Below are 16,669 nucleotides of genomic sequence, written 5' to 3' on the forward strand. Positions count from 1 at the left end.
GAAAACTCAGTCTAGCATGCCAAATCAGAAACTTGCTGTGAAGTCATTTTGATGTCAGTCTTGAGTTTTATCTGTGTTACTTCGCTGTATTACTAGGATACCAGAGCAGCATTTTTCCTTGTATTTTTGGGACATATCATTTAGCTCCCACACTTTGCTTGCCCTTTCTTCCTTCCCTATATGTGCTTATTAGAACATGTTTGGGGACACACATCACTGAAGATGCATTCTGAGTATGTCACAATGTGTCATAAACACGTTTTAAGGTCAAGCTCTTCGTATGTAAAATTAGGATACAGCTATTCCTTTCTCAAATTGTTTTCCCTGCCACTAGTGTCAGTAGATCATTTAGTGCTTGAGCTGTAAAACGTTGTCTCTGAATCCCTGCAAATTGTCTCACTTGCAAATCACTGTGTAAAATCTGTTTAGTGGTAGACTAAACACTTAAGTGGTTATCTTGCATTGAGCTTCTTGGAGGTACAGCTGAACTAGCAATAATCAACTTTATAGTATACAGCAGGTTTGGGATTGCACAGAAAAGCTGCACAGCAGTCATTGCATTGCAGACAATCACATAAAATTAACTCTGTAGAGAAATGGTCTGACAACTGGACAAACCTTCAGAGTCTTCTCTTGCTCCTGCAGAACAGTTCTCACAAGAATCAATACTGATCAGCATCACATGCAGCATTTGGTTTTTGCCATTCATAATATTGTGCTTCATTTATGATGGATAAAGAGGATTCTTTATAGGTAAATACTCATTTGGAGCTGCAGGTGGCAGGACAGTGAGTGAATTTGCTATATTAGGTGCCTGGGTAATTTTTTACATGAACCTGAGAAGAGCATGCTGATTTAGACACTTTTGTAAGTACTACGGGAGATAGGTGCCAAGTTCATCTGAAATTAATTCTAAGCATTGGCATAACTTGCTTTGAGAAATTCAGCGCTGAAAAGCAACAGAAAGGATTCTCTTTTTTTGTGTGTGTTTACCTCAATATAGTTTAATTTTCAAATGTAGCTACTCATGGATGCTCAGGAGGTTATGGGAATACGTCTTGTAAAGCAGCATGCTTCCTTTCAGGAGTCCTGTGAAGTAGCTGGATGTCTTTCATGTCTGATGTGTTTTGAACACAGGTGAAACCTCCAGCTGATGCTCTTCAGTGCCTTAACAAGTCTATGTTGGGAAGAGCTGTGAAACTGTTGATTGCACCCCAGATCCTGTATTCTCAGTGTTCAGACTTCCCTGCTTTGCTGTTCCTTTTCCCCAGCCATTACAATAAAGCACCCCATCCTTTTGTCATGCTGAGACCATTGTGGGGACTGGTCTAAAATACTGAGCGTTTCATGTAGGGGTATAAACTGTTGATTTTCAATTTCTTATACTGATTTAACAATGACATTTTTATTTTAAAAAATAATTAGTTTTAGTTTTTATCCATCTAATTAGTTAACTGCCATTTTAAAGACAGTACTCTTACATGCTGTTTAATATTCACTTACTACAGTATCGGTTTGTTTTTTTATTGTTTTAAATGAACTCTCAGCACAGCTTGTTACATGGAAGTGTCTGAAAGTCACTTTTTCTCAGATGTCTGGTCGAGGTTACAGGTTTAAGGGATAATGTACAGGAACAGCTCATGTTTAATTTGCCAAATATCCAAATGTCATGGTTTCCCTTATCAAAGCAATATCTGTAAATCAAAATAAAAGGGGAAAATTCTTGTTTTCAGCCAGTTTCAATTTTCTAAGTGTAAAAAAAATCCTGTCTGTGAATGGGATTAGCTGACCCATTGAGAAGCACTTTGGGAATTCCTCATTAAACAGGATTAGCTGAGAATCGCTGTGTGCCTCATGGCAAGTGTCAGGTTTCCCTGTCCTGCCTGTCAGGAGGTGCTTGCTGTGACAAAGTGGATCCGGCAGTAAAACCCTGTGAAAGTCGGGTGGCTGAGTGACCCTGGATGTGACTTCGGAACCGTGCTACACCTGTGATGTGCAGGGCGGCTTCCTTGGGTGGCAGCGGGGTCTCGCGTAAGGTCCTCTCCAAACGTACAAAGTAGTTTCCAGCCATCCTGGTCCCAGTCCTCACATCTCCGTTAGGAGGTTTTAGCAAGGGTGAGGTTGTACAGCTACCTGTGGTTCCATGTAATACATAACGATGTTTTAAATACTTGGGTGAGAAAATCATTACAAACTCTGACAATCCGTACTAACGTATAGGCAGGACTAGGAGGAGACTGGTGGTGACACCTGTGCTGAGGACGTCCAGACCTTCTCATTCGGATGCTTTGTTTGATTCCTAGTGGTAGTTTTCACACTTTCAGGTTGTGGTCACAAATGAATAAGCTTTTTAGTGTAAAACTAACATGAAGTTTCTATGAGCTCTACAATTTTGGAGCAGCAACTCTGCTGGTTAAGGTGTTAGGGAACTGAATGTAGTCGGGCTAATGGGTGTTTGAGTCATGTTTGTGATTTGGCAGCTGTTATTTTTTTAAAACAAAGCAATTATTTAGCTAACTGAATTCCCAACAGAAATAATGGCAGAGCTGGCTGAAATACTAATGCTATGGCCACAGCGTACCGTCAAGTGCTGGAGCTCGTGTTCAGGAAAAAGGGACCTGAGAAGCTTTTCCAGAAGAGTGGATGTAAAAGGGTGAGGGCTTTCAGCCAGGAAAGGATTTATCTTCTCCATCTTTTACATCAAAGTTGCTTCAGGGTCTTTAAGCATTTAGAAGACTTCTCCAGCAGGTCAAGTCCAGTGTGCTGAGGACTCTTTCTGGATGTACTTTGGAGCTGTACTTTGCCAGAGAAGACCTGTTTCTAGCCCGTTTTCACAGAACGAATTCCTTCTCATCCTCTGGTGGGTCTCACACTGCCTCTGTCAGCTCCTGTCTGGTTCCTCCTGAAGTGTGGAAGCATCACCAGATGAACACCCTTGATGGTAAAGGCAGCTCAGATGTCATCACCAAAGGTGACCGAGACCCATCCTTTGTTTCCAGGCATTGTGCTCCATTCTGCAGTACATCCAAACCTAAAGATTTTATTTTTTTTATGTCTGGTTTAAACACACTTAGTATTTTCTGTTCAGCATGCATATTGATCTAAGCTGCATGGGTATCAGTGGCCAGCTCTCTTCAGTGTTTCTGTTCCCCTAATCCCTGCATTGTCTGCAGCCACAACCACTGATTTTCTACCAGGATTGCTGAAGGGAAGGAGGAGTTAAAAGAACAGTAAAAAGTAATTCCTGCAGAACTCCAGCAGAAAATCACTTGCCTAAGGATAATTTTATATTTTCCATTCCGCTTTGAGACCTGTCAGCCAATTTTAATCATTAGTGCTCACTGGATTAATTTTCTTTAGTTCTGGGTTCTTAAACAGGCATGCCTTAGAGCCAATTGCCTTGGCACTGTTACACTATTGACCAAACAGTAATTCATAAAAACGGATGTCAGGCTAAAGGCAACGGGCTGTAGGTTTCATTAGAGTCAGTTATCCTGTTCTTCTTGCACACAGGGCTCTTTTTGGCCTGGCATGAAGGTGTCTTTAGGAAGATTGTTTCTCAGCTTTCCCTCTCACATGCATTCAGTATAGGAATTTTGCTCCATCTGTGCATTTCATGATGTTATATGAGATGGTAGCGGTTTGTTTGATTGTGGAAGCAGAGAGGCTTGGTTATTTGACTTAGTGGCACATATGTGTACATTGTATGTATGTAATGCAGGAGTGTGGCTGTGTGTGTGTGTATACATATATATATATTTTAAATATGGGCAAAATCTGTCTCATCAGCCTTTCAAAATAAACATGTTAGGTGTAAGGTGTGCAGTTTCCCCAGGCTTCCTTATTAAGCAAGATCTGCATAGGGCAGCGCATCCTTGCAAAAAGCCTCTTTCTTTGCCTGCCCTCAGCAGCATGGTGGCACACAGGGGATGTATCTGGGATTACAGCTTTATTGTGCTAAACACTGTAAACAAACAGATCCCGGTGCAAGAGTTTGCTGCCTAGGCAGACCAGGCAGGTGCAAGGGGGAGAAGCAGCATTGCGTTGCACTGGGGAGCAGAGGGCTGCAGTGGTTGTGCTTTTTGCAAGGTTCCACACACACCTCCAACGCAGCCACTCTGCTTAATATATATCCACTCTGTGTTGACTGGCTGTGCTTTAAAATATTTCCCAGAGTGGTTCTTGAGACTATATTAGGTAACGGCCTTGCTTGATGTGTTAGAAAGCAGTTAATAGTTGTGGTCTGGCTGTACCTGGAAGTTCTTGAAACAGCTGCACTGAAATGGAGTAGTTGTGAAGAGAGAAAATGAGAAGAAAAGTGCACTTCTGACTGCTTTTCTAGTGTTCAAAGCTCCAGCCATAAATATTTGTTAACACTGGAATTGCTTCAAACTTTGCATGAGTGCAGGATGCCCCTAATCCCCCTGAACTACATAAATTGAGTGTCAGAATAAAGCCCATCCAGAATTGCAGGCTATTTGGGGAGATTAAATATATTTGGAACAGGAGAACTCACAAATGTTATTTTCTGAATTTTGTTCTTTTTAACAAATCATGTTGTGGCAAACAAAGCTTTCTGCAAACACATTTAAGTGAAAGATTTTTAAATTTGCTATTATCTTAATAGCAGTGTTTAAGGTTAAGCTCTGAGAGTGCTGCCTCCTGGGTGATTTTTGTTAATAGCATGAGTGTTTGCTAGGTAGATGGAAAGAAGCAGTCTGTAAATGCACATTTTCAATCCATTGTGCAGGAGTAAGGATGAGCATTTAAAACATTAAAAAAAAATCAACATGATTTTATTTTGCTTATTTAGGAAAATCAGTCCTCAGCCCAGTTATGAGCACAATCTGGAACACAAATCATTAAGCAGGAGAGCCCAGTTTGTTTAAAATCAATCCAATATATTTTATTTCCTCCACTATGTAGAAATAGACCTTCCAGCTCAGGCCTAGGTGTCATGCAAGAGTTTTAAAACATTTTGATTTTAACTGACTTTCACTGACTTTAATCAGTTTAACATTTTCCCTTTGTTTAAAAACTGTTTACCTTTCTCTTGTAGAAACCTTATTAACTGCTGCGACTTAGATTTACATGTGACTTAAGACAGAAGCATTTTTTTTCTATGGTTGGTGACCACCTCGAAGAGACAATTCTGATGAAAACTCTTGTTTCTTTGGGACCGAAGGGAAGGAAGAGGAGCCCAAACTAGTGTTTGAAAATCCATGGGTGATAGCGTGCTCTTAACCAGCCATCCTTACTCCAAGGAAATAACCATCCCTCATAAGGCAGAAAACCTCTGCACAAAGGAAGGGTGTTACAGCTGCTGGTATCAAATTAATCTGTCACTTAAGCTTTGTGAACGCTACGAAAATTATCTCTTGCTGACAATGGGTGTCAGCAGCGCCGGCAGCCAGGCTCGTGATGAGCTCTCTTTAACTGGAAGTTTCCATCTGTACTGGGGGTTTCTTGTAGGCTAGACAAGATCAAAAGGAGTTGAGCGCTGCTTCAGAAAACCAGGCTGGAAACAAACTGCTTCTAAATTGCTATTTAATGCGATTTGTCCTTTGTCACCACTGCCAACTAACCCATGTTTAGTTCTGATTCAGCTGTGCCAGTGGCTGACACCATTGTTATCATCGGCTGAATCCTGACAAAGGGCTAGACTTTATTCATATCAGATTCCTCTGTAACATTTTTTTCAGTGCTTGAGTGGAGCATAAATAGCTTTGTTTTTATACAGGATTTCTATTCATAACTTCTAGTAAAACTCTGCTGTTGTCTGGGAGGAGCCCTAGCCTGCAGTTAGCTGTCAGCTTCTAAGCACCAGGTACTCAACCCTGCAGCAGGATGGTGGCAAAAGAAAAAACAATTTCCTCATTCAATAAAATACATAAAATTAAAAAAAAAAAAAAAAAAAAAAAAAAAAAGCTTAATTTCTCTAACCTTGTCATTGTGGCTTAGAATTTTTTTCTAGGATTTAGCTAAGATTTGCCTTTGGCTAACTTACGATCTTTATGATCATCTCTGGTAATTCCTGTGCAGGTTTGTTAACCACACAGTTGTAACTGGGATTAAGAAATGACAGTTTTTCTTTGGAAAATACACTGTGTAGATGAAAGATTTGTTGCTTTTGGTGAGTTCAGGGCATGAACAGGAGGAATTCTAGCACCATGATAAACTCTTAATGTCCTCTTTTTAAATTTTGTATTATTTGGGGAAGTTTTCTTCAGCTATTGATGCTACTGAGCTTATCTAGAGAACTGCCATGCTAGAAGGGAACTCATTAAGGCAGTCAGAAGAGGATTGGTTCCTTTCTTAAAATGCATCTTCCTGATGCTGTTGCTGGAGCAGAGTTCATTCACTGTCTCTGACATGGGTCCTGAACCCCCTGACCAGGGAAGCTTTCCCTCTCCCACATCCTGGTGGAAAAAGTAGCCTTTTGTTATACTTCTTAATACATTCCTGGCACAGTGCAGATAACTTTGTCTCCTGCAGTCCTGGATTTATGCTGAGTATAAAGTGAGCTCTGGAGGGGGGATTGGGCTCTCAAGAGGCTGACTTTAATCTTTGCTGCAAAATTTTGAGTCCCTTATTTGAGTACTTGACCTCTAAATCTAAAAGTCAATTCTTTTGTCTGATAATGTAATAGTAGCAATTTATTATATTTTATGATGTTCCGTTGATTGTGAAGAGTTTTACTGGTCAGCTTTTCTTTCCCAAGTCCTACTCCCATTGTCAACACAAATTCTCTCTGAAATTCTCTGGAAAGAGAACACCGCTGTGGCTGAAACACAGTCGAGCTGCACACAGATGCCAGTAGAAGGTAACTGTGATACTGTCTGTTTTGTAAAGAGCACCCAGATGGTAAAGCTCCAGGCAGGAGTTCGGGGTGCTCCTGGGATGGATGGAGATCTTGGTAGACAGAATTATTGGAGCTTGATGTTCTTTGAAGGAGATGGACTTTCAGTGTTCGGCTGCTTGATGTTTTCTGAAGTTGTTTTGTGTAGAGGTTGCTGAGAAAGTGTTCTATAGGGCACATAAAATAAATAAATAAATTATCATTGATTACTTCAAAAATTTAGAACCATTTTTTTGCTGTAACCATAATTCTGATAAAAACAGCTCCTCAGTGACCCAAAATTCTTCTCCAGCTCATCATACAAGTTGGATGTGTCGTTAACTAATGTTTTTTTTTGTCTTATTAGCCTTTTCAAAGTGTTATTTGAGATGCCCAGTTCATTCCTAATCCCCAGCTAGTGGATGCACTGGGTTAAAACAGATGAATCCTTTCTCTTCTTGGACTGTCTATGGCAGTAGGGTGAAACTGGAAGGATTATTTGTGTTCTGAAAAAAAAAAAAAAAAAAAAAAAAAAACTATCAGAAGCTGTGTTACATGCTTTGCATGTCCTAGAATAGAAAATTCAAACCCATCCTCCTCCTCCTCCTCCTCCTGCTGTCTAGGTGTTATAGAAGCCATCATGCTTCCAAATGTTAACATTTTAATATTTCAGAGCACTTAACATTTTCTCTGCCCTTTTATGGGGCTCTGTCCAGTTCCCTACTGTCCTTGAGAAATCGATGATCAGAATATAAAAATGATTAAAGAAATCACAGCTGAGCAGTAATCGTGGTGCAGCAATGCAGAGTTTCTGCATTCTCCAGCTAGCGCACCAGCCTTCCCAACTGAACTTCATTTTTGTTGCTGCGTGCTGTGGATTTTCCCCAGAGAAGGTATCATTATGTGAACAGGTGAATGGGAATGTTTCATCTTACAAAAAAAAGTTCCTTATGGGTTTTCTGCTGTGTTCAGTGTATCAATTCGTACACCTTCTGACCATATTATTATTTTCAGTCTTAAACTACAGCGCTTGGCATTCATCCAAGACTCTGAAAGTTTGAAGCAAACCTTGCCTGGCATTAACAAACAGACATAAGCAGAAAGCATCTTCTAAAAAGCCATAGGTGGTGCACACCGTGCAAAAATCCCAGGTCACATGTAGAAGCTGAGTGCGGTGCTACAGCATTGCGCGGGAGCAGCCTGACATGGAAGAGTTGCGCTGCCAGCTGTATGTATGTAGCTGCACAAGTAAAGGTTGTAAATACTGATGATCTTGCTGTTGGTTTAATTCTCAACCAAAGCATTGGCTACCTGCTGTTCCAAGAGCCTTTCCTTTCCAGTAAACAGATGGCCCCACGTTGGCTGTCCCTACCAGGGCTTAGTTTCACCAGCAAGTCCGTATTATCAAGCTGTCAAAGGACCCATCTGCCCCGAGCAGCTGTCCTGGCATCCGCCGGCCTGCGTGCTGGGAACCTCCCTGCTCCACAAATCTCAGGCATATAAAACTTTTATATTTTTGTTTTATTTGGGGAGGGGTTGTAATTCATGCCATCTGCCTCGTGCTTAAGCAAAGGGACACTGCGTTTGAAAACAAGCTACTAGAGAAGTAATCTTCTACACTCCCCTTGTAGTTTGTAGTCTGCTCTAACTAGACTGAACATGTTTTACTTATCTGTTTGCAAAAAATGCAGGTTTGGACTCAAAATGAATACAGATGTATTTTTGGTCTAAACACAGAACTCACTCACATCCCTGTGCCTGCTCTTCCACTCGCTGTGACATCTTGGCCAAATGTTTAACCTCTTTCCTCCCCGTTAGGTGGGATGCAGCTGCTGACTGACCATGTTGGGGTTGCCAGCATCCAGGAGCTGCTAGTTACAAGCCTTTGGAGATTAAAAATGTCTCATAGGTGATGCTTCAATGTTACCAGAAGTTGATGTGTTCGCCGTCTGTTTACAGTGAGTCACTTGCGGGATAGTTTTCCTGTGTGTAGTCTCAATACTTCTGATTAAAGGTGCTGAGTTCATCAGCTCTGTGGAGCAGCAAATCTAGACCCAAGCTTCTGGACAGCTTTGCCTTTAAACTGCACGCATTCAACTTCTGAGAGATCTGCTAAATATCAAAAAAGATGTTTTTGGTGAGGGTAAGGACAAAAATTGTTTTCAAGGGTTTCATAATTTTAAAGAAGTGAAAAAATATTAAAATAGGCTTCCTAGTTCAGTGTTTGAAACAAAGGGGAAATATGTGCATTTTCTCTGGAAGTCTTTAGATATTTGATAAACATCATCAGAATAATTTCTGTTCTTGTTCACATTCTTGTATAAAATAAAGCATTGTAAAAGTACATTTTAATGAATTTTTCCTTCCAGTTTCCCACTTTATAGCATCTTTGGCAGAGCCACAAATTTCTCCTTTAAGCTTTCTTTCTTTCTATTTATCTCTTACCCAGAGCATTTCATCTTGTAAACTCAGTGTTTGAATTATTCTTGAAAAGGTGCCCTGTTTCTGAGACTGCTTTCAAAAGTCATGACTTTTGTGCATAACTACATTTTTATGTGTAGAAGGTTGGTTTTGTTTTGTTCTCTAGAAAGTGTGAAGTATCTGTCTGATAAAATCTAGATGTGGTAAAGAAACCTATTTTGGTACTTGATATTTTTGAAGATGTCTAAGGAACTTAATTTTTAAATGGAGACTAAAATTTGGTAAAATACTGGGTCCCAGCAATTTCTCCTAAAGATAAGGTCAAATAAATTAGTAATTTAATGTGGCTGTACTAACCTGCCTTTGCCAACAACAAACTAACCCCCAAAGAATCACCTTTCGATTCTTGACAAACTTTACAGCTTTTATTTTTTTCCTTTTACAACGGATTCAGGACTTAACATCTGAGCTGAAGTTTTACAGCTCAGGTTAAAAAGCAGGCTGGAAAAAGACAGTACAGTCTGTGGGATCAAATTCACAGTATAAAATTGAAGTATATCTACTTAATATATTGCGCTCAGTGTATTGCTCTCCTTATAAATTTTTCTTTTCCAGCTTGTAATTCTGCTGCTGTGTTTCTTACTCTCATATCTGAGAGAAATATGTGCTCGCGTGTTTTGTCCATGGCTCTAGTCTAGTGTGCCAAATTCCTAAAAATAATGCTGTGTTGGTTTTTATGTAATATCAAAAAGATTTGCGTAAGTGTAGTTATGATAAATTCTGCGGTTAGTTTTAATGTGTTGGCTTCATTTCAGTCCTTCAGATCCCTGAATCAGTTTTGATTTGCCATTGCTTAAATACTGCTTTTTTCCTCCGCTTTTCAAAAGAGAGGTGTCAAGAATGATCCGAGGTAAATTTCCTTACAAGAATGAAACTGTTTGATCCTGTCTGTCGCTCAGTCGTTACATGTAATAATTTACTGTCCAAATAGTATGTTTGGATGCTAAATTAAGTAGGAAGGCTAAAGAAATACAGGAAAGGAGAGAGCTGGTGTAGAATTCCCATTCTGCGTTTTGTACCCAGTGCCAGAGCCTCCAGTGCCTGTAGCCATGCTGATGGGTGATCTCTCGTGTGGGGAAGGACTGATGGATGGTGTCTGTTGCTCCGAGGGCTCTCGTGTCCCAGCAGGTGCCTTTACTCTGGGGAAGATGGCCTTGGGTGACCAGATCGTGCCCTAGAGGGCTTGTCCCTTGGTGATGCAGTGATTTGGTGTGTTATACAGCAGTGCTGAGGACAGGCTCTGATAAAAAACATCTGGCTTTCTCTCTCAGAAAGCAGAATTTCTTCCTTTCCGAGGTGCAATCTCTGGCACCCCACAGGGAGCAGAACAAGGTGTAGGGCTGCGCAAAGGGTTTCTCCTTCAGCAGCGTGCGTTACTGTGGCTTTCCATTGCTCTTCATCAACTTCCAGCGGAACCACGCATGTGCTGCATATCAGTGAGCTTGTTTGGGTTGGGTGGCAACTTCAAAGCATGCAAAGTCCCCAGGAGCTCATATGCAGGACCTGCAGGGCATGAATCCCCAGGAGCCCCTCTGTGGGGGATAAATCTCTGTCCAGTGGCTCTGAACCCAACACTCAGCTGGAGCTCAGGCATTTCTGTCCCCAGATGTGGTTGCTGGATTGCGCCTTTCTGTATGACAAGCTCCAGAGGACAACACTGACATGAGCTGTATTGTCCCTGATTTCCACACCATGCTGCAGTGGGGGCAGTCGTAGCACTTAGGGATGTTTGAAACAAAATATACATTATAAAATGTCACCTTAAAGAATCTAGCCTTAAAATGTGCTGCTGGTACCAGGCTAATGGGGCACATCATAGTTAGAGCTCTGAAGCCTGGAAATGATCAAAGTGATACACTGTTTTGCCTTAAAACCTGGTGGTTTTTTTTTGTTTGTGTTTTTTTTTGAGGCAGAACATCAAGTAGTCTGAGAGATGTATGTGGGGAGAGACTGCAGACCATCACAGCACAACAGCTGCTTTTCTTTGGAATAACTAAATGAGTTCAAACCCAAATAGTGGTGTTTGAGCTGCTGCGAGGAATGTCTGCCGTAACCATTCCGTTATTTAAAGCTTCGGTCAGGGGCTCCAGCGCTTACCCTGCTGTCCTGCTAGAGCCAAACTGTGCCATAGCTGCCTGCTGACGAGGCTCCGCAATGTCCTTTGGGTGCTTCAGCTCGACCTGCCTTTTCCTGGGAGCTAAATGGGAGCGGCTGTGATTATACATGCCTTCAGCATCTCCGCAGCTTTCAGTGGACAGCAATTACGGAGAGAAAAACAATGAGCCATTTTCTTCAAATGACACTCGGTGGTTTGATAAATAGTTGGCAAAATGCACTTGGTGTGATGGGCTCGTTACCCGTGTGCCTGTGTACCGCTAGGCAGGAGGAGAGGTTTTGCTTCCAAAGACCTGCCCTCTCTGCAGTGTGCAGCTTGTGCTGGGGATGAGGGGGTGCTTACGCTCTTCTGTTATAGCTGGTTTTTGTCAGGGACTTCATTTGGCCGCTTCAGTGCCAAAAGGTAAATGAGACAAAACCAAATCAGGGAAAGCCCAAACAGCACCTACTGCTTCCACCTTCTCATCACGTCAGATGTTGCACTCTGCCTCTAAGGTGCACAAGTTTCTGTTTTCATTGGCATTTTTTTTTCTTTTTTTTCTTTTTTTTTTTTCCACTGATGAGGAAAGATGAGGTGGAAGGAGCTACAAGTATGCAAGGGGCATGGTGAACAGCCAGGCCCTCAGCCAGGACCAGGAAACTCCTGAAATGCCAAAACTTTCTAAGCCGCTATATTGGAGAGTCATTCTCTGCAATGTCCATCTCTGCTCACATCGCTGAGGACCTTGAGAATGCTAGCACCGTCTGCTCTCAGACTACTAAACAATTAAGCTTTAGAAACAACATGCTAGTTTGTTTTGTTAAGGCAGAGCTGAGTGGGATGTAAACTGCAATTTGAAATAGCATTACATGTCTCCTGCGCATCTGAAAATGAAACCAAACTAGCCTCTTCTTCCTGTTCACGCAACCACAATCCAGTTTTTATTGAATATTTGGGAACATCTTGCACTGGTGTAAACTGTTAGTTGTATTTTTCCTTTTTCTGCCCTCTCCAAGCTCCCTCTCCTGCTGAATGGCACCAGTGCCAGTCAGCCCCTGCAGACTGGCAGTGCTCAGTGACAGAGGGGAAAGCGCTGCACAAACACGGGACCTGAGCAGCTTGCAGGGCTGTTCCTGCTCTGAAACCAGCGGGGTCCTGTGCCACACACAGCGGGAGAAAAGCATCTTGGAGCCAGCGCACTGCACCTGGATTCCAGCGCGAGAGCACCACAGAGCACTCTGCCATGAAGGCTTTCAGGAAATGGCAGATGATGGGTTGTCGTCCCTCTTCTGGGGTTTGAGCGTCCGCTGCAGTTTGGGCCTCTATCCACACGGTGAAGCTATTCTTCTGGGCTTGGCACATCCCTCCATTTGCGGCTGGCCTTGGCTTCCCAGCGCAGCAGCAGAGAGGCATGGTAGGAGGCAGCTGCTCTCCCGGGCATCCTGCCTCTCCTTGTCCCATCCCTCCTCTGTTCCACCCTTACGCAAGCACACAGCGATCCCCAGAGCTTGTGGAACAAATAGACAGATTGGTTTTCTTTTCTTCCCAATCCTTCCTCGTTGTTTTGTTTTGTTTTGTTTTGTTTTGTTTGTTCTCCAAACACACTATTCAGCAAGACAGAGGGGGTGTTTTGAGGTTGATTTCCCTAGCTTAAGAAATCCAAGGGTAGGAAAGGGAATTAGAGGAGAGGATAATGCTGCAATTCCATTAAAATCCCCTTGGCATAAAATCCCAAACTACATTTTCCCATATTCCTCATCAGCAGACCTCTACACAACCATTTCCACAAGGCAGAACAAGCAGCTGCTGTGCCTGGCGAGTCCTAGCGATGCTCTGCGTACAGCTCTGCTAGCAAGCTCATGTCACAAGCTTTGCCCATGGCAGAGGTAAAAGGTTGGTTTCAGAAAGGAAACAGGCACACATTTTCTTCTAAACGTGATGCCCATCTAGCTCCTCTGAGAACTGTTCACTCCCAGCACTAGCGTTTCTCTCAAATAAGGACTCCAGTGGCTGACAGCAAACAAAAACAACAAAAAAAAGATCCATCTTGATCATATTTACTGCTGACCTACTTAAAGTCCTCTTTCCTCATCTCTTTTAGTGTGTGCACTAAAATGCTGGCTGGCTTGCAATCTCCAAGGAATTGCTAGCAGAATGATAATGAATGCAAAATATGGGCCCTCATTTGTTTAACAGTAGTTTATGAAAAGAAATGTTTTTATTGCATCATTTAGATATTTTTTTTAACTTGTGATGTATTATTCCCATCTTTGGTCTCCCTGCTCAGAAGCCTTTGTGTTCTGATTGCAGGCGGTGTTGTTGTTTCAGGAGATGCCATTAAATCACAGGAAGCCTTAATCTTTTCGTTTTTGAGGAAAATTAGGCTTCTAGCTTCTATTCTGGAGAGTCTAAGCAGTGCTGTTAAAGGTCTGTGCTGAGCATCATTTTTTTCTGGTGAAAATGATCCAACAGAGGTGATTGTTCAATAAATGATTTATATTCACTCCAGTGTATTTCGTGGGGCTATTGTATTCAGGTTTGCAGTCCAGGATAGAAAGTTGAAATGACACCAGCATGGTGCATATTGCACCTCTCAAGTTTTCTTTTTCTTAGTTTTTCCTCGGTACACATTCTTTTAGAGGAAGGCTTGCATGCTCCTGGGTATTTGCTCACCCACACAGCAGGCCAGTGTTGCTAGAAGGAACACTTGGCCTGTGCTCATGTCTATGTGGATACTGTGATTAAACTGTCTTTTTTGGATGCTCACAGTTGAATGCATACATGCTATGGATAAATTGATCCTACCATTACAAAGGATATCAACAGGATGATATGGACACGTGTTGAAACACGTGTACAATGAATCATACCTAAAGCACTCATTTCTAGTCCGGTTTTTATAACTGGCATGTCATGTTTTCATGCCAATCTAAATTGCCTTATCCCTAATCGAAATGGAATTTCTAAGCAGATACATAAAAACACAACCTGAAGTTACCACTGGGTGGCTTCTGCATTTGTTGGCACCTGGCACCTTTGCATTATTAGAGCTAAGCCACATTGTCTTTAGGCACACACAATAAAATAAGAATTATTTGGACTGCAAGAAGTTTTTTTTTCTCAAACTTCTTAAGTCCAGAAGTTTGAGACTCTTTTACATTAGGGTTTATTTTCATGTATTTTCATGTCTGGCATGTATGAGATGCTAAGGGAGCATTTACTATCTCCCAGACAGTTCTGGGTCACTGCTGCGTGCTGCATTCATACGGCTAGGACGTTGCTTCTGTGCTGTCCCTACAGGAGGTGACAGTAATAATGGAGATGGGGGGAGAGGAGGTAATTAGCTCCACTATACTGGTAAAACCACTCAGTATCTATGGAAATTAATTCAGTTTCTGGCTCCAGGGCACTAGCTTAAAATTAGACTGTAAGTAATGTTTTGTTCTCTTTTAAGTAGTGAGGAGGAGCTGGTAGGGACAGCATAAACACGAAAACAGTTTCATGCTGTTGGAGATGCAGACTGCTGATTCAGGAGGAGGAACCTCTTCCCTCAGTGCAACTTCTTAGTCAGCCCCTGCCTGTGGCTGTTGTGCACTGTCCTTTGGGTGGAATAACTTCTGCGTGATTAGTGCTCTTTATAAAGAGAGTTAAAAGCCTTTGGAGTGGGTGCCACTGCCTCGTTAGGGAAATTGGGGTTCATGTGCCTGTTTTCAGGCACGGCGTGATGATCCTTGTCACTCTTACATGTGGCACTCGTAAACTGGCAGGAACTAAATAGGGATCGAGTGGAATAGCTGCCGGAAAAGTTCTTGCCACGAGACGTGGCTCACTGTGGGAGGAGGAAAATCAAGACTGCAGAGAGAGGAATAGTGTTTGCCTGTGTCTGTGTCCACAGGAGTTAATCTGGGCAGATTAAGCAGAGTATTTAAAAGCATACAGTACAAGCAGCATTTAAAACACGCAGAGGGAAAAAGCTTCAGTGTTGTTGGTAGGAAAATCTTCGTTGCAATCAGTGAGCTTTTAATGTATGCTGCCTTCACATAGGACAACTGACCTTACGGTCGTACAGACTCTGATGGCTGATTTCACCTTAAAATGCACATAGAGCATGTTCCTCATTAAGACGCATTGATCAGCAGAAGTGTCTTATCTCCTTATCTTCTTTAATTTCACTTAATCTTCCAGAGCCTGTGGTATAAATTAATAACTCTAGTCCACAGGGTGCCTTGCATAAAGCATTTTTACATATAAATGGCACAATATATCATGTAACAGGGATGTGATTCATAGGCTATTACGTGTTAAATCTTAGGTGGAAACCTTGGCTAACTAATTTATACAAGGTAATTAGATTCTGAATTAAATGCACAAAGGATTGTTCTTCCCCTTCTTGTTTTTCCTTGTGTGAACTCAGATGACGAGCTGATACTGGCAAGGAGGAAAGTGTTCTTCCTTCTCTGGCACCCCATCTGGATAGCTGCGGGGCGCTCTCTTGGGGCAGGCCAGGGATGATTTACAGAGATGGCTTCATCCTTGCCCTGTGCCCTGCTGGGTGTCATCTCCCTTCCAGAAATCCTTGGTTTGCAGTTGGGCCTCGGGGGGGGCGTTCCCTCCAACAGAAATACATCGTATTCACGTTTGTGTAGATCACTTTGACAGCGTGCGATGTTGCATTGACATCTTTGTGATGGAAAAGCACAGAGCAGCCAGAAGCACTCAAGCCTCCTGTCATACTCCTCAGTCCCCAGCAGCCCCCAGCCCCGGTCCCATGGACTACGATCACCACGATCTCGTGAAGGTGCTGGGCAGAGGACAGTCACACCAGCCAAGGTGGATCCCACGGGACCTCAGCTGATGCCCCCGGAGCTGCGCTCAGTCACTGTGGATTGAGTCCAGGTTAGGGGGCTTGTGGCTGGCTTCAGCCTTCACTTCTGCGCTGTCTGTGTGCTGGAAGCTGAGCTCAGGCTGAAGGTGTTTCCAAACCAGGGAGTCCAGAACAGAGGCCGCCTGCCACAGGCCTGCTCCCCTCACGGCCCTGCGAGGGCTGGGTGAGCTCCTCCCCGTGCTTAGGACGAAGGTCGGCCTTCTTCAGAGTGACCCCGTGTTAGGTGGGGCAGCAAGGCTTCACACCGGGATCTTTAGCATTCTGCATCAGTAATCCGGATACTTAACCCAGGGTAATATCTCGTTCTAACTGCAATTTTAAGAACTACAGACCAGTCTCCAGAGCCAGCCAGCCTGGCTATTTTTAGCTT

The 16,669-nt window shown here is 42.6% G+C and overlaps 1 protein-coding gene across 5 annotated transcripts in view; it reads left to right on the forward strand.

Moving 5' to 3' along the window:
* MYO1D (myosin ID) overlaps positions 1-16,669 on the forward strand; it is a 157,564-nt gene that overhangs the window by 101,367 nt on the left and 39,528 nt on the right. The window contains exon 22 of one of the 5 annotated variants that reach the window (XM_035347448.1): positions 11,233-11,493. The exons of 2 other annotated variants lie outside the window; for them this stretch is intronic. In XM_035347448.1, coding sequence (XP_035203339.1) covers positions 11,233-11,320 — 88 coding nt within the window. In that variant the 3' untranslated portion in view covers positions 11,321-11,493. Of the gene's footprint in view, positions 1-1,137; positions 7,351-11,228; positions 11,494-16,669 lie in introns of those variants that run through there. 2 more of the 5 variants (XM_035347450.1, XM_035347451.1) reach the window with 2 other exon arrangements.

This window comes from Oxyura jamaicensis, chromosome 27 (genome assembly GCF_011077185.1).
Source record: "Oxyura jamaicensis isolate SHBP4307 breed ruddy duck chromosome 27, BPBGC_Ojam_1.0, whole genome shotgun sequence".
NCBI lineage: Eukaryota > Metazoa > Chordata > Aves > Anseriformes > Anatidae > Oxyura > Oxyura jamaicensis.